At 39.5% G+C, this 21,980-nt stretch overlaps 1 protein-coding gene across 1 annotated transcript in view; it reads left to right on the top strand.

Annotated features, from left to right (window-relative positions):
* Alcam (activated leukocyte cell adhesion molecule) overlaps window positions 1-21,980 on the top strand; it is a 191,053-nt gene that overhangs the window by 154,877 nt on the left and 14,196 nt on the right. The window contains exons 5-12 of the mRNA XM_051150040.1: window positions 900-987; window positions 1,852-2,034; window positions 6,007-6,134; window positions 7,979-8,111; window positions 12,569-12,681; window positions 16,670-16,805; window positions 17,156-17,293; window positions 20,289-20,417. Of these exons, the coding sequence (XP_051005997.1) occupies window positions 900-987; window positions 1,852-2,034; window positions 6,007-6,134; window positions 7,979-8,111; window positions 12,569-12,681; window positions 16,670-16,805; window positions 17,156-17,293; window positions 20,289-20,417 (1,048 nt within the window). The remainder of the gene's footprint in view (window positions 1-899; window positions 988-1,851; window positions 2,035-6,006; window positions 6,135-7,978; window positions 8,112-12,568; window positions 12,682-16,669; window positions 16,806-17,155; window positions 17,294-20,288; window positions 20,418-21,980) is intronic.

Genomic DNA, 21,980 nt, shown 5'->3' with positions numbered 1-21,980 from the left:
GAAGAACTTTCCAACTAAATGAAATCATAGGATGTGAAGGAGTGTGGTCTGTCTGGTAGACATGGATTTTTGATGTTTCAGAAACTTTGGTTGCTAAAATTCAAGGCAAGAAAGATTACTGGGAGATAATCTAGATAAGTAAAAAGCTCTGAGACTAATCTAGACTTACAAAACAATTAGGTTTTATTCTATTAAAGTAAATTACTGAAAGTTTGAAGGATACAGTGAGAAAAAATATAAATGATCACATTACCACAGGTGTGAAGGGAAGTAGAATTGATAGGCAAAAATGGATTCCCACATGTGAGCACAGCATTGGGTAATAATCTCATCCTTATTCACTAAAATACTTCATTAGTCCTTTGGTTTTGTAATGGGGGTAATATCAGGTTTTTGGAACCCTATTTAATTTTACTACCCAGTGTTTAATAGGTGTTGAATAATATAGTTAAGACTCACTTGAAGAATGAACTGAGGATTATAGAACATGGCAAGTATTTATACTGAGAAATGGAAATGGAATTGGAGAGGTGCCACATTTTAACACTAAATGATTCTTGCATTTGAAGATCTATGAACCACAGCAATAATCAATATTAATATAGTTATAATGTCAGTTAGCTAATATTAAAAATGGATAGCATCAAAATGAATTTAGGAATGCCTTTAAATGGATGTGATTTTAGGTACAGTGGAAAGTGCTATTGCACATTTCAAAATGGGTAAGACATTTTTAATATGAAGCATTATGTTTATGTAAGATCCATAGGGTGATTTCTTAGAGTTGGAAATTAAATGGTTCAAGGCACTTCATTTCATGAAGATCCTGGGGTTTTCATGTTGGAAAAAAAGATTTGAAACTATTTTAAATGAGAAAATTTTCCTTTGAATTTTTTCAGTTAGGTGACTGCATTTCAAGAGACAGTTACCCGGACGGTAACATCACATGGTACAGGAATGGAAAAGTGCTGCAACCACTTGAAGGAGGTGAGTCTGGCTGTTTGTGTATTGTATAGCCTGATCATTCTATGGGCTGTCCAGAATCAAACACGCTGCCCCTTCTGTATTTACAACTCTACACTTCAGTTACTTTTTGTACCCTTTAACTCATGAAGTGATTTCTTTAGATACCATGTTGTCCCTCATGAGGAAGAGGCAGAAGCACAGCAGAATAGTGCTATATATGGCATGTTCTAGAAATTAATTAAACTGAGTAGGAGATAGGATTCCAGGATTCTATTTTTGCCTAAACCTCTGATTCACAGTTTTGAAATGACATCTTGCCTCACTGAGTGTCAATTTTTCTCTGCTGCTAAGTATAATTAGAAGGACAAACTCCATTCTTCTACTGAGGAACACTTAGGCTGTTTCCATGATCTGGCTATTATGAATAAGGCTGATATGAACATGGTGGAACAAATTTTCTTGTTGTGTGCTGGAGCATCTTCTGGGTATATTCCAAGAAGTGGAATAGCTGGGTCTTGTGGAAGCCCTATTCCCAGTTTTCTGAGATAGCACCAGATAGATTTCCAAAGTGGCTGTACTAATTTGCATTCCCACCAGCAATGAAGGAGCATTCCTCTCTCTCCACATCCTCACCAGCACCATATACAGGGGAAGGAAGTCCCCCTCAGTCACAGTCAAAGGGGAGGGGAGTAAGGGGAAAATGGGAGGGAGGGTGGAATGGGAGGATACAAGGGAGGGGATAACAATTGAGATGAAATATGAATAAATTAATAAAATAAAATTTAAAAAAAGGACAAACTCACATCTCAAAGTCTGGGATATTTAATTATGGATTGTGGCTTTTGGGTGAAAGATCTTAGCATTGGTTTTCTTTGCTTTCTTTAGAGGTGGTCATACTTTTTCAAAAGGAAATTGATCCAGTTACTCAATTGTATACCATGACTTCATCGTTGGAGTATAAGACAACCAAGGCAGACATACGAATGCCGTTCACCTGTTCTGTGACATACTATGGACCCTCAGGCCAGAAAACAATTCATTCAGAACAAGCAGTGTTTGATATTTACTGTAAGTGACTGAATACGCAATTGTGTAATTTTTTTGTAATAGAAACAATATTCAAATGCTTTTAATTTTTAAAATACTTTTTCAGTCCTCACCACAAACTCTGATACACAAGCAAACTCCTCTTTCTTGGAAAACCTATAGGAAAAAGACTCAACAGTCTTACCTACTGTTTATGAATATGTGTTCTGTACTTGAAAGACACTGTGGTCCTTAAAGATTCGAACTAGAACAATTCCCTCCAATACTTTTCCAACCATAGCATAATGTCATGTATTTCGTTGGAATTCCTAATGCTTTCTGACCATTTCCTTAGAAGGGGGTCGGGGGGACAAATACTGCCTCATGACTGGCTAGCTTTCTAAGTTTAAAATTAGTAAGGGGGGAGTAGTAAGACTTGGGAAATTGTCTTCACAAGGAAGTGACAGGTGTGTGAGTTACAGAAATACAGATGAGCTGGTGGGTGAATTTTTGGGCTCATGAGAGAACGACATAATAATACCATAGCCATGTGGGGAGGGTTTGGCACTATTGAGCTTCTTGAGGATGACATGACATTCATTCAAAGAGCTTATTCTTCCAGCTGAGAAACAAGACACTTACATCAAAAGGAAATTGTCAGTGTGAGGTTGCAAGTGATAAATATCACAAGAACCTGACCTCCTGGAAGGTCAGGTGTCCAAGGACAGTGATTTTGGAATTCTTGCACACATTAGTAGAATGTGAAAGATTTGCTAGAAAACAGAGTACTTGATATCACTCAAGTAAAATTATCCAGTGGGTATAAAGAGATGCTGTACAGTGGATTCATTATTTAAAAAAATAACATGATAATATTATTGCTAATGATATATGGAGCACGTGTGCAAAACCACCGCTGTAGGGAGACTTCAGAAAATAGAAAGAGAGAATGATAGAAGAGGACATTCAAGAAAGAGAACCGGATGAAATAACTCGGCCAGAGAGAGCCTGAGAGTGATGCATTAGTTCTCCCCCTTTCATCTTTTGTTCGTCTGATTTCTGCCTCTGGTGCTGACTTCACACACACATTCCTGGTTTCCTGTGTTTCACACAGTGATTGCCAGAGTGGTGTTCCTGCCTGCTTACCTCTCTCTTCTCACCCTAAACAAACTGCTCATCTAGGGGTCACCAGACAACTCTTTCTAAAACCCACAGCTGCAGCACTCCTGCTGTGACCAAACTCCACTGCATCTCAGAATGTGAATGCGCAGACTCAATCTTCATGCTCCCGGCTGCTGGGAGCTGAGTCTGTTTCAGGCACAGTCATGCACTATGTGTCAACACTCACCACTACACTTTACACGCTCCATTCTTTTCTACTGTTCACCTTCCTCTGGGAGAGCACAGTGTGTTCCCGTGTGTTCTCATTGCCCTGCCTTTCTCATGTAGCCAGCCCCTACTTATTCTTTAAAACACAGCTCTGAAGGGAATTGAATTCCTCTTGGATGCTCCCTCGGCTCGCACATGTAGGTTTTACCATTTGTGCAGTGTGTAATGTAATAGTCTGAATCATTAATTTTTTTTTCGTGAATAGAGAAAATTCACTGAAATGAAGAGCAGAGTGTTTCCAAATTTATGATCCTTGCACATTACTTATATAACATTGATGCTAAATTAATAAGTCTTTGACTGCATGGAAGGATAAGTGAATGAATAAATATGTGGAAGATAAAAAATAATAGAGTATTTTCATACAGGTTCATGAAAGTAGTGCACTACAACAATCTCACGTGATGTAAATAACCTTGTATACTAAATTAGGGAATATTCATTTCAAAAATCTAGTGTGTAGAAAAAGTACGAAGGATTCTGAACATCATTCCAATAGTCAAATTATTGTCTCCGAAAAGTAATTCAGAGGAAATAGTTACGAAAGAGTAGAAAGCAAAGGGAAGGCTAAGGGTTAGGGGGCAAATGAACCTTGATGGCACTGTCTCAGGTGAAGGCTGGTAGGGCATGGACTAGGCAAGGGCTGGGTGTGTCTAGACGGGGAGAATCAGATGCAAGATGCACAAAAGCACTAACCACTGGGCCCAGTGCTGGAATGGACTGGCAGAGGCACAGCAGAAAGCCAGAGTAATGGCAAGAAGGGTGGCTTGTTGTTAGCAAGCAGAGGAGAATCCAAAGTCTGGGACAAAGTGATAAGTGTTCATCGCTTTTGTTAGGTATGCGAGTGGCTACCTAGAAGGCTACGATAAAAATGCTGGTGTGTTACAATAATCCTCTGATCACACTTCCACTCTTCGCCTGTCTAGTATGAAAGGGATTGAAATGGAGTACAGAGACGGGACGTTGGACTAAAAGGAAGCCAGACGCATGCTTGTGGCTCCCCTAGTATCAGCCTTGAGTAGAGGTGCACTACTGTCACATTCTGAGCACAAACCTGACACATGTTATGAAAAAAAAAGTTGTGATGACTCCCACCAGTTCATGAAATTAAGGTACACTAACAAATAATGGGAAGAAAAAAGAAGAGGTACGGGGAGAGAACCCAAAAATGGCAGCTGTCAGTGGGATGCCAAAAACAAGCTTTATTCACTTCTTCGACTCCACTGGAGCCTGCTGGTTGGGGAGCCATCTGCAATAATTTCAGAAATAAATACATGTAACAAACCCCTAAGCAGTGTGTGAACCTCACTGTTTAGTCTTATGACATGGCAATGTACAGATGTCCACACATAGATTGGTGTCAAAGAGACAATCTACATCTACAACAATCTTTCTAAATTTTCCTCTGCAATTTAATTGTTGGAGGTACACACATGGCTGCAAGAAGCGGAGGAGGCTCTTCCAACTGCAACTGATCAGTTTCACTTTACTAGCTAATCATCATCATAATAGGTAACAATGAAATTAATATATATTAATAATAGGTCTTTGTAGATAGAGTGTTTGTTCACAAATTTGAGAACAGGCCGGTAACTCAATCATTCATTTTTGTCTGTCTTCCTAAATCATACAATCTCAAAATCCATCTTAAATGGCATTGGTGTTAGAAAGCCAATTATTTATAAGGCCACCACTACCTCCTTTCACTTTCTGTTTGCTGGATAATGCCCCTCTGTATGCAGCGTTTAATTCATTTGGCATTTGACTCTTGAGTAATAATATGTCTTTAAAAATACTTAAATCTCCATCTCAAGAGAAGAAAAAACAATGTGTAATGGAAGTTATGTCATGCTTGTTTTAAAGAGCAACATAAAATTACCACATATTTATGGTCCTGATGACTATATCATGATCTCAGTCTCAATTTCTGTCCTTCTCTGTCACTGTCTCCTTCTCTGAATCTGTCTCTGTCTGTCTGTCTGTCTGTCTATCTGTCTCCCTCCCTCCCTCCCTCCGTCCCTCCTTCTCTCCCTCCTTCCTTCACTCCTTCCCTCCGTCCCATCCCTCTTTCTCTCCCTTCCTCCCTCCCCATGTGTATGTATTCATGGAGTTAATTTTTTAAGTAGATATATTGTCCTGCATGCCAAAACCCTACAGGTGTTGTTTAGCACATGTCTCTTCATTTTATTTTTAGTATGTCATAGTAAGAGTGTGATGGAGTCCAGTAGCTTTAGTGACTTTGCTACCTGATTTAGTTTTTCCAAAGCTATAAGATTCATATAACACCATTCAATTTCCTTATAATGAAGTCACACGGTGAGATTGTTCTACTGGTCTTTTACACATAAAATAATTACAGTCATTGCCACCTCAGTTAAAGACATTTTGCTAAGAAGAAATTGATTTTTATGTAACACAGTTCTTTGTAGTGTTCCCCTAACCAAGATTAGTACTTGGTATAGCAAGTGGCTATTAACTTCAATCCCTCCATAAAAAGATACATTTAAGTAATTACCATTACTAGCTTCTTGAGAAAATTGTGTATAATTTAGTCATTTACATAGTATGCACAGAGTAATTTGGTACTTGACAAAAACTGTTAACTTCTGCTTGTGACTCTTGCAGATCCTACAGAGCAGGTGACAATACAAGTGCTGCCACCAAAAATGGCCATCAAAGAAGGGGACAACATCACTCTTCAGTGCTTGGGGAATGGCAACCCACCTCCCGAGGAGTTCATGTTTTACTTACCAGTAAGTGCTTAAGCATCAGCTGAACCTGACTACTATCATTTTGTCCTATTGTCTGGCTTCTAACTGACATGGACAATTGTATATACTTGGCTAGCTTAAGTGAGGAAAAAAGAGTGTTATTCTTGGGAATAGAAAAAAAATAAAGATACCACCTGTAAAATGTCTGTTGAACGCATCTGTGGCACCAATCCCCTGCTCTTCCTTTCTTTCTTTCTTTCTTTCTTTCTTTCTTTCTTTCTTTCTTTCTTTCTTTCCCCTCAATGTTTAAAGAGTTCAGAGACAAAGAGGAAAAAGAAGCAACAACAGCAAGCTCTAATTGCAGAAACTCTGGGTATAATTATCCAAATAAGACATAAAATCCACTCTACACAATTAGATAGATCACTGTAAAATCAAAAAAGGGACGATTGCTAAAAAGCTAACGTGGATGAGGCTCCACTCCCTGGCTTCTCTGAACACACTCAGATCTTTTGAAGCCAAGACAGTTCAGATGTGTAGCTTAGCTAGCTTGTTGGAATAATCATGGGGGCTCTTGACCACAGTACTTAACCGTAGCTGAAAGAAATGGTCTCCACAGAGGATACTTTGGGAAATTACTCTAAATATTGCATTCTTAGTGATGTGGGTCCTAACTGGAAGAACACTGTTTGCACCATCCTCTCACTGAGGAAAACTATATGCTACTATATATGCGTGGGTGGTAGTATTTCACAGTACCACCCACTGCATTACTCCAAAGACACATAAAAGAAACTTCTTCTTACAAACATAAATGTTTGCAGATGGCGCTGTTTGCCCGATCTATGTTTCCTTTTTCACAAATAAAACTTTTGAAACTGAGTTTCACCTTGGCCATCAGGGTTGACAGAGGCCATCTCACATTCCAGGTTTAGAAGTAGGTACCTGCTGCTTTTCTTTGTTGCTGTGAATGTTTACTCCTGCCATCTCTGTATTTGCCGTCCTGGATTTGATTTCCTTTTTTTTTTTTTTTCCCAATCATTCCTCTCCTTCTTGCTCTTGCTCTTTTACTGCCCCCCTGTCTTCTCCATACTTCCTTATTTCTGTCTGGCACTGTTATTGAAATATGACTGGATTTCCCGTCTGCTTGCTTGCCTTTCTGTTTCTCTCCTCTTCGCTCCCTCTTCCTTTTTTATCCTCTTCCGTCTTCTCTCTCTCTCTCTCTCTCTCTCTCTCTCTCTCTCTCTCTCTCTCTCTCTCTCACTGTGTATATCTCTATCTCTCTATCTTTGTCTCTGTGTGTGTGTGTTTCTCTCTCTGCCTCTCTTCTTCCTTCCCTCTCACTATCTCAAACTTGGAATGTCACCAAGGACCCTGTATGTGCCAGGCAAGCTTTCTGCCTATAAGCTCCACCCTCTTTTCCTAGGTTCATTGAGACACTGTCTTGATAAATAGCTTAGGCTGACCTTGAGCTCACCATGCCATTCACCTGATCCTAAAGTTTGTAATCTCCCTGCTTCCAAATCCTGACTGTTGTAGGTATGGTCATCTATCCCAAGACCCAATTCATATTTTCTTTTAGAATTCCTCAATGTTTTTGGCAGTGTAAATAAGGCAAAGAAAAAAGATATTAGCTATTTTAAAAATCTTCTTTAAAAGTCAAACTCAAGCTATGCTCTCAAAAATAGAAGTCATCAATACAATATTTTTTTAAAAGGCCCTTCAAATTTAGTACCAAAATATGAATAGAATAAATTTTAATTATTTTGCCCATTCAAAAAATATGGTTGCTCATGTCTGAGAAAATGACATCTTCCTCAAGAATCACAACCACTCTCACTGTAGTTATGAAGTGTGACCCTCTGACATTTTGCCTTCATCCAAAGGGACAGCCTGAAGGAATAAGAAGCTCAAACACTTACATGCTGACAGACGTGAGGCGCAATGCCACAGGAGACTACAAATGCTCACTGATCGACGCAAGAAGTATGATGGCTTCAACAGCCATCACAGTGCACTGTAAGTCACCTACTCGGGACCACCTTCACCTCAGAGGCCTCTAAGAATACTACCTGGCTAACTTTTCTAAGTTCAGCTCTCTCTCTCTCTCTCTCTTTCTCTCTCTCTCTCTCTCTCTCTCTCTCTCTCTCTCTCTCTCTCTCTCTCTCTCTCTCTCTCTCTTAAATAACTTGGTGTCAGTTCACTCAGCGAAAAAGCATCAGAAAAAGCTCTGAACTTTCATGCAAGTTTCCAATGCCATAGTGAATCTTTTTGCATGCACTGGGAACTACAAATGTGTCAGTGGTAAAACCCTTCCTTCTAAATGTCTCCTGTCAGTAGTAACACTAGTCATTTTCATATGAATTTTAAATAACTCATTATGCATTTAAAAGTATGTATATGGAATATATAAATATATGTATAATATACATAAATTATTTTATGCAGTTCTGGAGATGGAGCCCAGGGCTTTGTACATGCTAAGCAAGCATTCTGCCACTGAGCTATACCCCCAATATCTTTTTATATAGTCTTGATATTAACAGGATTTGCATTTATCAGAAAGATGCAGACTATATATCGCAGTTTTAAATTTCTGAATAATATTAGCACTCAGATCCAGGCATCACAAAGTTAGTACAGATGCCGCACTAGAGGATGAAGTAGAGGTGACTAAAAAGAGCCATTTATTAGCAGAATTTACCCTAAGTAAATGGAGAGTGATTGATGGAAAGAGAACCTCTTTAGAATCACCTTGAGTGACACTTTTATTAAATTTTAATCTGCTTAGAGGACTCCAGAGGTTCCAAAGTTCTATTTAGTCTCCAAGAGTGTGATGGGGGTGGAGGCAGGAAATATCCATTATGAAGAGCCGTGTAGGGGGCTGGAGAGATGGCTTAGTGGATAAGAGCACTTGTTGTTCTTACAGACGACTCAGGCTCAGTTCCCAGCACCTAGGTAGTGCTCACAACTATCTGTAACTCCAGCCCCAGAGAATCCAACTCTCTCTTCTGACCTCAGAGGGCACCAGGCACACAAATGTCACATACATGTCCAAACGGGCAAAACTCACATCCACAAAACAATGAAAGAAAGATATCTACAGAAAACAAAAGGAAAAGAACAGCCATGAAATTTGAGTTTTTTGTCATATAAATCATGAAAGCTCATATTATTATCATATCAGATGCTTCTTAAAAGTTATTTTTCATTGACGCAGCCACCTCTGTCAATAAAACTCATACGCTGAATAGAATTCATACATTGGTTTTGGACAACTGTGAGTCTTATTTGGGGCTATAAGCTGAATGAATCTTTCACCTAACAGTACAATGAGAAACATTTATCCTAGAAATGATCTGCTGTAATCCTGCAGAGAATAAGGTGGTCTTTTTGCTTTGTTTTGGTGTTTGTTTGTTTGTTTGTTTTTAGGGAGATCGAAGGCCATCAGAGAGAATGCCCTGAGTGTCTAGTACAGGGTTCTCTGCAGGGCCTTTAAGGAACTAAAAATGTCTGCAAGCTTTAAGCGTGGGACCTGGGCTATCTGCCTTGACCACATCCCTTGAAGGCAAAGCATCTGTCAAAATGGGTAACAGCAAAACTGCCCTAAGCACTTGGTGCTGTGTGTTGTCTGTCTGCAATACTTGGAAACCATGTAGGCAAGAAACCAAACTTTGGAAGAGGACACAGGAGGACACACTGGGGAATAATGCAACCAGATGGTTGCTTCTGATTGTCTGATGTTGAATGGGTACCCTGGAGAGCCCTGTGGAAACAGTGAAGTGTTGAAAACTGCTACCAGCCAAGCCTTTTCTCTGTCTCTTCTGTCCTCATGCTCATGAGTTTGAGTGTGTCTGCCATCAGGTGCTAGTTAGAGGAAAAACGGTGACCTCTAAGTAGAACAATAATGCTATTTTTCCCCTGGGGACTAGTCAGTCATGGAACCATTTATCTAACCCTGTTCTATGAAAGAAAGCAAAACAATACAGCCAACAAATACAAGTGCGTGTACAGTCATGTGGTATCCTCCTCCATCATGTCTTGAGGCCAGTTACCAATATCCCAGTTCCTTGGACACATGCTTATGTTTAAGACATGTTAGGCACAAGCATCTTTAAGAGTGGGGAGCTATTCTGTGCATGGCACGCAGAACAGACAGGGAGGTCTTAACCACACACTACAAGGAAGAAGACATGGTAGCAACCCCAATAGTCTGTAACAGGGAGAAAAATCAAACGGAATATGGGGGAGGGTAAATGAATTTTGGTGCATTCCATTAGATTCAAGTGTGTTTTAGTTTTGATGTATTGACTGTAACGTTGGATGCTAAGGCCTGAATTTCTCCTTAGAGCTAACAAATTGTTACGTTCTTCATCATTTTATTCCACTTTAAATGAAAACATGGAAATTATATCTTGCCGTTCATCTCCGGCTCCTTGTCTTCCAAAGGCAGAATTTGTTTCCCTTTCATAAAATATTAAGTAAAGTGTGGGTGGAAAAGCAGCATCCGTACATAAAGAGGGATGCAGAGCAAACCTCTCCGTGAGACCATTTCCTACAGATCCTGAGTCACTGCTGAAACAGCTACTATTCTTCTGCCACATCTTACAGACATAGGGTCCTGATCAGAGCCTTCAAACTCCATCTTTCCCCTTTAAAATCTTATACTTCTCACTGACAAGTTCTTGACTCCCCAAATAAAGCCTCCCAAGGTTTTGTGTATATATAAATGTATATACACATATACACATATATATTATAGATTAATATACACCCCACTTTTCTATGGGATGGTGCAGCTGTTAATATTAGTGTAAACTAGGAAGTATGCTTCATTCACTGCTCATTTAATAACCATGACTCTGAGCCTTGATATGCTATGTCCTGTGGCTACATCAGAGAAAATCAAGGCAAGGCCATTACTCTCACGATGCTGCTTGACAGCAAAGACAAGCACTGAGAATGCTATTGGTGGGTCGGGCAGATGCCTCAGTCAGTACACAGCCTACTGCTCCAAAAATGTGAAAATTTGAGTTCCCACCCCCAGAAACCAAGGAAAGGGCCGTGCATAAGTAGAACCCTGAAACCCCAGAACTGGCGAGGGCAGGTAGAGATGATGAGAGACAGCCAGATCTCTGAAGCTCAATGGCCAGCCAGTGTAGACAAATTGATGAGTATGTATGATACATACACACACACGCGCGCGCGCACACACACACCAACACATATAATACCACATCTATACTTCATATATATTTCTTTTACAAAATGACACAGGAAATGATTGGCAAGCTCTAACAAAATCATGAGAGACAAAAAGCACAAAAGCACTTTTGGTCTCACCCTAACTCTATAGTTACATATACATTCTATGAGTTACAAACATCAGTCCTGGATGATGCATCATTGAACAACCTGACAAATTCTCTCATTTTTTTTTTTTTATTTTGCCCATGTAGATCCACAGCTACCAAAACACTTAGTTGTCCAGAGGTTGCAACACTATAGTAGCTCTTAGGCGAAGACTTTCTGCTTTGAAACACAGTTTGATTCTGTTTTCTTTACTCCTTCAGTCTTTGCTTATGCCACTACTTAATATGTCAACAAGTAATCACTGATCTGTGAATGTATAATAGGTTTGTTACCAGGTCTTGAATTCACAAGTCATGCACTGAAGTAGAGTGCATGGTACCACCGCCCTTTGTCGAAAGCCATCGCTCATGTGTGGATCTTCCATTAGTGTCTAGAACATGTTTGCTATATGGGAGTATTTGTTCCATTCAGTTGAATTTTCTTCCCGCAAATCATACTCTAAGATTCATATTTTCAAAACCATTTCTTACCTGAAAAACTCTGCACCCTTAGACAGGTTTATCCTATGTATTTTTTTTTTTTTTAATCTGTTAAAAGTGTACCCAATAATAGGTCTTATTCAAAATTTCAACTGCATGGAAAACGGAATAGCATCTCAAAAATAATTCAACTATTTGTCAGGGTTTTTTTTTTTTTCTGAAGAAACAGCGGCACTATCTGATAGTTTTTATGCTTATCACCTGCTGTCTAAATATATGTGATTTTCTACTGCAATGTCTTATCGGCTCTTTTTCATAATATTTACCTCCTCATTTTTATTTCCTTCTTGAAGTGAGATGATTTGTTTTTCTTAAGGTGATAGTTCTCAAACAAACATGCATATGTACCCCAAGCACCAATTATGTTAACTGAAAATCAATGCAAAATCAGTTAGATCGACCATGTGTTTGTCCAAGTCAACACCAATGCTAACTTGTAAGGCTAACAACCTGAATCTGATACAGTCTAGTTGCTCTACCCATATAAGTCAGTTCTGATACTCAAGTACAGTTGGGGAAAAAATGTTGTTTTTTTTTTTTCCACCTCATCATTTCAGGTCCAAAATATTGTTACTATCTTATTTTCTTGTAGTGTTCATTTCAAGCCGTTTTTCTGTCTCACAGATTTGGATTTATCCTTAAACCCAAGTGGGGAAGTGACCAAGCAGATTGGTGACACCCTGCCTGTGTCATGCACAATCTCTGCTAGTAGGAATGCAACTGTGGTGTGGATGAAAGTAAGTACAGAGTCTCCCTTCCTGTGCAGCTTCTTAGAAGGCGCTCCTTGAGGATTCTTTTCTATCTCCTTTCACATCTTCATGTGTGTATTTATACTTGGCTCATATGCTCACATCCATGTGCCCTTTCACTCTTCTCCTCTGTTGTGTTTGTCAAATCACAGTACAATTGTAGAAGCACTCAGCCGCACTGGGGCATCATTAATGGATGGGCTGGAGCGGAACGTGTGGCGTGGCTTTATGATTACACAATGAAGAATGATCTGCACATGCGTGCGCACACACAACCACATACAATTATGCACCTAAAGGATGAGCCTTTTAGAGTACGTTTTAATAGACATCATCCTGACATCCTGCCTGTAGTATCTCTGTGGAAAATGCAGCTGGTACATTATTTTTTCCCATCATTTATAATGAAATTGGGGCAGATAGGTCAGAAAACTCACAAATAGGACAGAGACTCAAGTCCAGGCTTTCTGGAGTACAAGCTGTTCTCTGGCCGTGCCCTTTTTGCCGCTTAGTTGCTGTGCAGACAACTTTGCAGTCTGTAAAAGCAGGTTTTTTGTAATTATGAGTTCTTTGTTGCTAGAGAGGCCCTTTCACTTCTAGCCCTTAGGAAATGACGAGAATATTCTATGATCTTGTTTGGGATTTCTTCATGTAATCATATGACTCCAAGACTGTGACTTGGGGCCTAGTCATTTATACTTTTTATAAGGAGAAAGACGGGCACATAATTGGTACTTGAAGTCCAGCTTGCCCTTAAAGTAGAAGGCCATGACCATCTATTTACATCTTTGGCTAGTTTTTCCCTATATACCGATTATACCACAGATGGAGCACCTAACCAGGGAAATTCTGAGAAAATAAATGTCCACGTCATTTGAAACAAAGATTCAAAATATCTTCCTAATAATCAGGCAGAAATTGCTTTTTTCACTTTTTTATGCATGCAGTGAGTGAACTATTCGATAGTATTCAAGAGAGTAGGGCTCCCTAGGCCCCTCCTGTTATTCTGGGGTCCTGGGATGGAAACTACAAGGGACATGCTCAGTGCTGGGGTATGTGTTGGGACAGGGACTCCTCAGCAGGTGAGGGCCTCTCTCTTGCTCTCGCATCCTTCCTGGGGTGGGTGGTCCAAGGTTTCTTACTCCTTGGAGGCCATGTAGACTGTGAGATCCACCACCCTATTGTTGTAGCTGTGTTCATTGTTATATTAGGCAATGAGGTTTACAAAATTGTCATTGGCAGCAATGCCAGGCCCCGTGTCATAGGTGGAAAAGTGTAAGTCACTGTCAGTATTGCAGGAAACTACCTGGTCCTCAGCGTAGCCCACGATGCCAGTTAGTGGGCCCTCACATGCCTGCTTCACCACCTTCTTGATGTTCTCATACTTGTCAGGTTTCTCCGGTTGGCAAGTCAGATCCACAAGAGACACATTTGTGGTAGAAACATTGACAGCCATGCTAGTGAGCTTCCTGATCAGCTCTGGAATGACCTTGACCACAGCCTTGGCAGCACCAGTGGATACAGGGATGATGTCCTGGGCAGCCCCACAGCCATCATGCCACAACTTTCCAGAGGGGCCATCTTGTGCGTGGCAGTGACGGCATGGGTTGTGGGCATGAGTCCTTCCATGATGATGTAGTTGTCATGGATGACCTTAGCCAGGGGGGTAAGCAGTTTGTAGTACAGGAAGCATGGTTGGCAATCTTGAGTGAGTCATCACACATCTCATGATTCATATGCATCACAAACATGGGGGCATCGGGAGAAGGGACAGAGATGATACCACATTTGGCATCATCATTCAAGTGGACCCTGGCCTTCTCCATGGTGGTGAAGATGCCAGTAGACTCCACATCACACTCAGCACCAGCATCACCCCATTTGATGTTAGAGGAATCTCGCTCCTGAAAGACTGAAATGACCTTCCTGATGATAACAAGCTTTCAGTTCTCAGCCTTGACTGTGCTGTTGAACTTGCCATAAGTGGAGTCATACTGGGAACATGAGGACCGTGTAGTTGCAGTCAGTGTAGGGCTCACTGATGACAACAGTCTCCAATTTGCCAGATGAGCAGTCAGTCCTGCTTACCACATGCCCAGTATAGCCAAATCTCTACACTCTGACCTTCACCATGGTGTCTAAGGGATGAGGCTGACACTGCACGAGAGGCGGCTGTCTCAGTAACAGGGATGAGCAGAGAGTCCAGAAACATCTTACTAGAATTTCTTCTAGAAAAAAATGTCATTGTATAATGATATTTTTTTTAGTCTCAATGTTATATATACATTGTTAGTCTCTGTGTTTCTTTCTTTCTGTCTGCCCATCTCTCTCTCTCTGTATGTGTCTTTCTATCCCTCCCTCCCTTCCTCCATCCCTCTTCTTCCTCTCCTCTCCTCTATTCTTTTTTTCTCCCCTCTCCTCTCTGAAACAGAATCTTACTATGTAGCACTCACTAGGGTCAAGCTAGCTACGTAGACCACGCTGGCCTACAGGTATCAAGTGTTGGGATTAAAGGTGCACACCAAGCATTCTTTCATTCATAGAGCAATTTCTTTTACTTTATCTTAGGCACAATCTTGTCACAATTTTTTTCTCCTCTCAAGTGATTACAATGTCATTCTTCATCATCCTTACTTGACTTGTACTATTTATGGTACTTACCAGTCACAAAGCCAGGTAATTTATAAGCAAGTAGAATAGTCAGTGATTGTATAAGCACAAATAGGTGTTTTATTTAAGAAATGAGTCTACCACATTAAACATGAAACACAGTCACTATTATTGGTTGAACCCTAATGCCAATATTGCTAAGTAATGGTCCTACTCAACATTTGTTGACAGGGAAGTAGGCAAAAGAAAATCTTGGAGTATAAAGTCCTAAAATCTTAGAATTCTGTCTTATTATCTGATTTTCAATTTATTTCTAAAACTATGATTATCTTCTGATGTCAAGTAACTTTTAAAAATATTATACATCATTTCCTTTCTTTTTAGAAATTAGAGTAGCAACATTTTCTTACTAATTATATATATATATATATATATTAATTTTTTGTCATTTTATAATGAAACCCCAGTGTTGATAGCCCTTCAGATAAAATAAATTTGAACATTTATGCCTAGCACTGTTTTGGTTTCATGAATGGCTTATGGAATAGTCCTAACACAGTAGTAAGGGCTGACAATTGAGACTTTTACTCTGTGTAAACCCAGTGCACTATTCATTTGGTTACATCCTCAAAACACTTAAAAACACTAAGAGGAAGACCTCATTTCCAAATAAAGAAAACAGTGAGAAAATTCATGAACTTGTTCCAAACAACCAACACTAGGACAGGAGTCTCTGAATGACAGCTCCACATTGGCTGACCCAAATACTTTAAGAATAAAGAAAATCTAACTTTTGAAAGTGTCTTTTGGGCTTTAAAAGAATAAGTTTCATATATGTCAGACCAGGAATAATAACTTCGGATTATAGAACACACACATCTAAAGTCACAATTGTGTGCCTGGATAGATTGCTCAGTAAGAAATCATGTGCTTCATCCACATATGAGGACCTTGTGTGACATCCCAGAAACCACCAGGTATTACAATGAGTGTCTGAAATCCCAATAATGGGCTTCAAAGACATATTTATCCCAAGAGCTTCTTAGGCAGCCAGCTTAGCCAAAACGCAAGCTTCTGGGTCAATGAAAGACCCCTCATCTCAAGGCAGGAATGGGGAGAGTAATAGAGGAAGACATCGGATGTTGTGCACTAGTTCCCACACACTCATGCACAGGTGTAGGAATCCAGACATTCAGGTGCATGTACCACACACATATACTTCACACACACACACACACACACACACACACACACACACACAAAACACAAACACACTGTCATGCACAGTAACTGAAAACATAAATAAATAAATAAATAAATATAAAATGTGTGCCCTCTGAAGTAACTGTGCTCTGCATTTATCCAGGATAACATCAGGCTCCGATCAAGCCCATCGTTTTCTAGTCTTCATTACCAGGATGCTGGGAACTATGTCTGTGAAACAGCTCTTCAGGAGGTTGAAGGACTGAAGAAAAGGGAATCACTAACACTCATTGTAGAAGGTAGTGTAATTCCTTAGCAGCAAACCTTTTCTTCAAGGATTTGATAGCCTGACTTTTTTAAATTTTAATTTTATTATAATTTATTCAGATTACATACCCCTTGTTAGCCCCTCACTTGTATCTTCCCATTCCCACCCTTCCTCCTTCTTCTGCCCTTTTCCCCTCCCCTAGATCTCTGACAGAAGAGGACCTCCTCCCCTACCATATGGCCACAGCCTATCAGGTCTCTTCTGGATAGCCAGCTTCCCCTTCCTCTGTCTCCACTCCAGGCCTCCTCACCAAGGGAGAAGTGATCAAATCGGGGGCACCAGAGTTCCTCTTTTAATATTTTAATTTTAATAATATTTTAGGAAAACCTCAAATTAAAATGACCAAGAAAACTGATCCCAGTGGACTGTCTAAAACCATAATCTGCCATGTGGAAGGGTTTCCAAAACCAGCCATACAGTGGACCATTACTGGCAGTGGAAGTGTCATAAACCAAGCAAGTATTTCTCTTCTTCTTCTGTGCTGTCCTTGAACTAAAGCTGAGTTTTATTTAGGTACTTGAAGTGCAGGCTGGTTTGGTTACAACATGAGGTAGCAACAAATGCTCAGAGAAAGTGCTTGCTGACATCTTAATTTTCTTTGAATAAGAACATACCTCAAAGAAAACATTTAAACCCCAAACCTATGGGAGAAAAACTATGGCGTTGTGGTATCTGCTTTTAAAAGAATTAAAATTGGACGTTTCTCCATGGTCATTAATTCCTGCAACAGAGGTAATTAAATCATTAAGGCGCATACTTTTCTGAACCATAAACTTACATGTCAAAGTGTAAGTAGCCTCCATTATTTGCCTGTTTACAGATATATAAAGGATGGATACTCCGTATTGAATCTGGGCCCAGTGGGTAGTAACCAACAGCATCACTGCTTAAAAATGGATGGTCCAATTTGCTTGTTACAGGACCAGGACCAGGACAAAGCTTCCTAAATGTACTACCTAGGTTGTGCCCTCCTAAGCAATAGAAGCCATTAATCTGAACTTAATAACTCTAGTCTGGGGAAGATGCTTCCGTTGCCACAAAGGTTTACAAATTTGAAATTCGACAAATATTCTCTTCTTAGTACAAAGTCAGACCATAAAGAGGGAGACAGAGAGACAAGACAAAGAGCGAACAGACCAGCCGATTCCCAAGGGCTCAGAACTTTAATCCTACTAATCAATCTGCTCAGGGGCACTAATAAACCTTTAGGTAAATCTTCTCTGTAGTTCCTCGCTTGGGTCCTCATGTCTGCTTAGCTCATTCGAACCAGTTGAAGAGCCACAGGACATAGACTCTCCATTAAAGGTCTGAGCAGACACATTTAAAGCAAGAAGATGCAAATTAATCTGAAGTTGAAAACTCCACTGTCCTCTGTGGAGAAACGAGCCACTAGTTCAGCTCATATAATGTCATTCGCTAAGCATGGCGGATTTGGGCTTTTGCCCATGAGTCATACAGATACATTTGCATATGTCTAACTCCAAGCAACCCTTAGTGTGCTCATGCTTGAAGCCAATGATTTCCGAGTGGATTAAATACATTTGAGACACACAGAAAAAAAAAGAGAGAGATACAGAGAGACCAGGCCTGGGAGGGCAGATAGGCAAGAAAACCTTCAAGCCTGAGATGTGTGCTTCTTTATTTGGAATAAAGATCTGCTTTGCTGACCATGTGAAGAAGTACTTTTGAGCATTAAGTGCTAAAAGTGAAATTCTAAAAGATCATAAATGTTTCTTTCCTACTCTACTTTTTCTCTCTTTCTAGTTAAGTGGTAAGTGTCATTGAGAAGAATCTGTAGGGACTGGTCCCTGGAAAGTGGACAAAAAAGCAAAACCAAATACAGAAAGAATACACACATACCTGATGAATGGATGAACTTAACAATGTAAAAGAAAATGCTAGAAATAAACTAGTATATTTTGTAGAGACTGAAGTAGCAAGTACAAAGACTCAGAGAAAAATAGCAGGTACACTTACCGGAAGGATATAAATAATAATGTCATTCTTCATTGTCACAGAGAAGTCTGAGTCTGGCCTGAGGGACAATATGTTATTTTTCTTGTTCTAGGTCCGAGCTGATCCATCCATAATATTTTATTTCTTTCCCCCTCCAAGGCATGCTGAAGCTAGTAGTTTACAGCCATGAGGTAGCTCCCAGGGAATAGAGGCTACTGCACTCCTATCCTCAAGACACCTCCAGTATAGTTAAAAATAAAGCCAAGAGAGAAAAACATAGGACACAGTCTAAATAAGTGACCAAGAAAAGGGTAGGAGTGCATACCTGCTTTGGCATGTTGCACTGTGTCTTATCCCAAGAATGACTGAACTGCCTTCTTTCTCTTTTTAATTTTCAAATATTTTAAAAATCTTTTCAGGTATATTCTTTTTTCCTTGTTTTTATTGAAAGTCTATTTTTTCGTGCAACATATTGATTACAGTTCCACAGATTCACCTCCCTTAACTCCTTCTAGATTCTTCCCAGTCCCACTGAAATCCACACCCTTTCTTTTTCACTCTCATTCAAAAAGAATAAGGCATTAAAACATAGCAATAAAGCAAAATAAGATAAAATAAAAACAAGCTGGAATATGACTGAACAAAGGAAAGAAAAAGCACAAGAAACACTTATAAATGCAGAGACATACATTCTCACCTCGGAGATCCCATAAAAACACAATTTAAAATCATAATATATATGCAAAAAACTTGTAAAGTTAAAAAAAAAAAAACCTCAAAAATGGGATACAGATCTAAACATAGACTTCTCAAAAGATGAAACACAGTAGCTGAGAAGGACCTAAAGAAATGTTTCTCATCCCTACTCATCGGGGAAATAAAGCTCAAAACTACTGCGTTGTCTCTTACGTTTGAAGGTATCACACACAGAGATGCCCTCGTCTGTGTCTCAGACAATCAAATGCACTTAAATTATCATTTAAAATACACTTTTTTCTTGACAAAAAGGTTCTGAGAAAATTTACCCATTAACAAATCATACACGCATTGGACTTTGAAATAACGTGTAAGACGAGAGAATAGAGTCTCGCTGCAAAGAATTGATGTACGAGCATCGATGTCCACAGCAAAGGACACTGGCCTCATTCACAAATGCTAGCGTTCACTGAAGGAAGACTGGCGATTATAAGACTAATAACATGCTTTGAAACAAGTGCAAAAAGCCTAACTGACACTGAGCATCTATGAGGAAAGAAAAAAATTTGATCGCTTTATCAAAATCCCCAGGAGAATCATAGACAAAGAAATGCCGTGGATGCTTTACTTATCTCGTTTCTGCCCACTGTAAAGCCTTAGATCCTATCTAAGTTGCACACATCCTTAAAAGCAGGCTGTAGGCCATCATCACGCCTGTCCTGTGTCATCCACCACTATTCTTTCCCAGACTTGTCAAGTGCGTTTCCACTTCTAAACTCATCTTCCTTCTCCTTCCAGACAGAGGAGTCTCCTTATATCAATGGCAGGTATTATAGTAAAATTATCATTTCCCCTGAAGAGAATGTTACACTAACTTGCACAGCAGAAAACCAACTGGAGAGAACAGTAAACTCCCTGAATGTCTCTGCGAGTGAGTATTTCATTTCTGGCATTAAAACCGTAAGAAACTTTGAAGTTACTTCTTCATTAACTTAACATCTTCAGTCCCATCTCCCTGTACTGCATCCTGGTAAGTTCCATGCGTTTGTTTTACATTTGATGTCATCTCCATGAGGTTACTTTTTTCTTTTATCCCTGGTTTCCATTCTTCTTCTACCCTCGTCTTCACAGTTTTTAAGTCACTTTGTATATTAGGACTCAGACATGTTTCTCCAAAGTAGGAATCCAGCCAAGAATAATGAAGAATAAGGAATGGGTTCCTCAGATTTAATCCATGCTATGGATCCAGAGTCAAATAACTCAATAATTATCTGAAAATATTTTGTCAAAGGCATGCATTTGATAATTTTTAATTCCACCATTAATTTGGAGTACAATATATTGCTTTATCATCCTACCCTTATTTTAATACAGAAATGCTTCAAATTTGGCCAATTGACAAATCTGTAGTAAAAATGATATGGTAATTAATAAAATCAGGTTGCAATAGTTTCTCTTTTCTCATTGTTTTGAATCATAATGGAAATAGGTGAAATTATCTTAGAGAAAAAAAATAATCTGTCGATATTGAAATCCTAGCTCATATGTATTTTTTGAGAGAGAGAAACATTTTGAAAAGCATGATTTATTGGGAAATTAGACACCATTTTCAATTCTGTTACTATTCCCGTTGCGATGTTACTATGGCAACCTTAAAACAGGACTGACCTAGAGTAAGGTTCACCTTTAGACAGGATGTTAGCTGACCTGCTGTCAAATGTTTATTTCTTGATCAGCTGGAATCCTTGCATTAGTATGTTATGAATATAATAGCTAGATATTTATGGAATAAAGCAATTTTTGAAAGATAATGATCCCTAACAGACGGACTGGCATATAAAGGCCCGGTGGATTAGCTGGAGAGGACTACACAGAATTGACTACAGTCATTGACTTCACACAATGCAATCCAGTGAGCATTGATTTGTACTACCTAGGGAGAACCCATCCTTCTCCTTTTTTTTTTTTTTTAACTGAACAGATCTTTTTAACATTAACCTGTTGAGTGAGACACTTCAGCTTTCTCTGCATTTAAAGCAGCCATTTTCAAATTTTTTCCTACCTGAGAACTTAAACTGAGGAGTGTAGGGCTGAATTTTATCCCACACCACAGAGGGTTCTGATGCAGACTCATGCGCACTCAAGAGTGTGTATGAAATTTAATGATACTCCACAAGAGCCCAGAGCCTTAACTGGACTTAAACCATAGCACAGTCAGCTGCTTGGAAGTCTGGCGAACATCATAGAGGGTGCTGTATAGTCTTTAGAGCGCCCCATTTAACACCTCCACCCCAACTCCTGCTTCAAAAACAAATGAAAAGAAATTCTCCTAAATAGGGGCAGAAAAAAAAATTGAGCACAGTCGAGCAACACAGCATTATAGACTTAATAAGGGCCAGCCTGTTCCTTCTAATGAGAAGCTCCCGAGAAAGGCACAGACCATAAGAAACTAACAGAGTTTAGACAAATACTTATTGGTTATAAATTTTCTCTA

Source organism: Acomys russatus, chromosome 8, assembly GCF_903995435.1.
Source record: "Acomys russatus chromosome 8, mAcoRus1.1, whole genome shotgun sequence".
NCBI lineage: Eukaryota > Metazoa > Chordata > Mammalia > Rodentia > Muridae > Acomys > Acomys russatus.
Note: the sequence above shows the minus strand (reverse complement) of the source record. Positions and strands in the feature narration are given on the sequence as shown.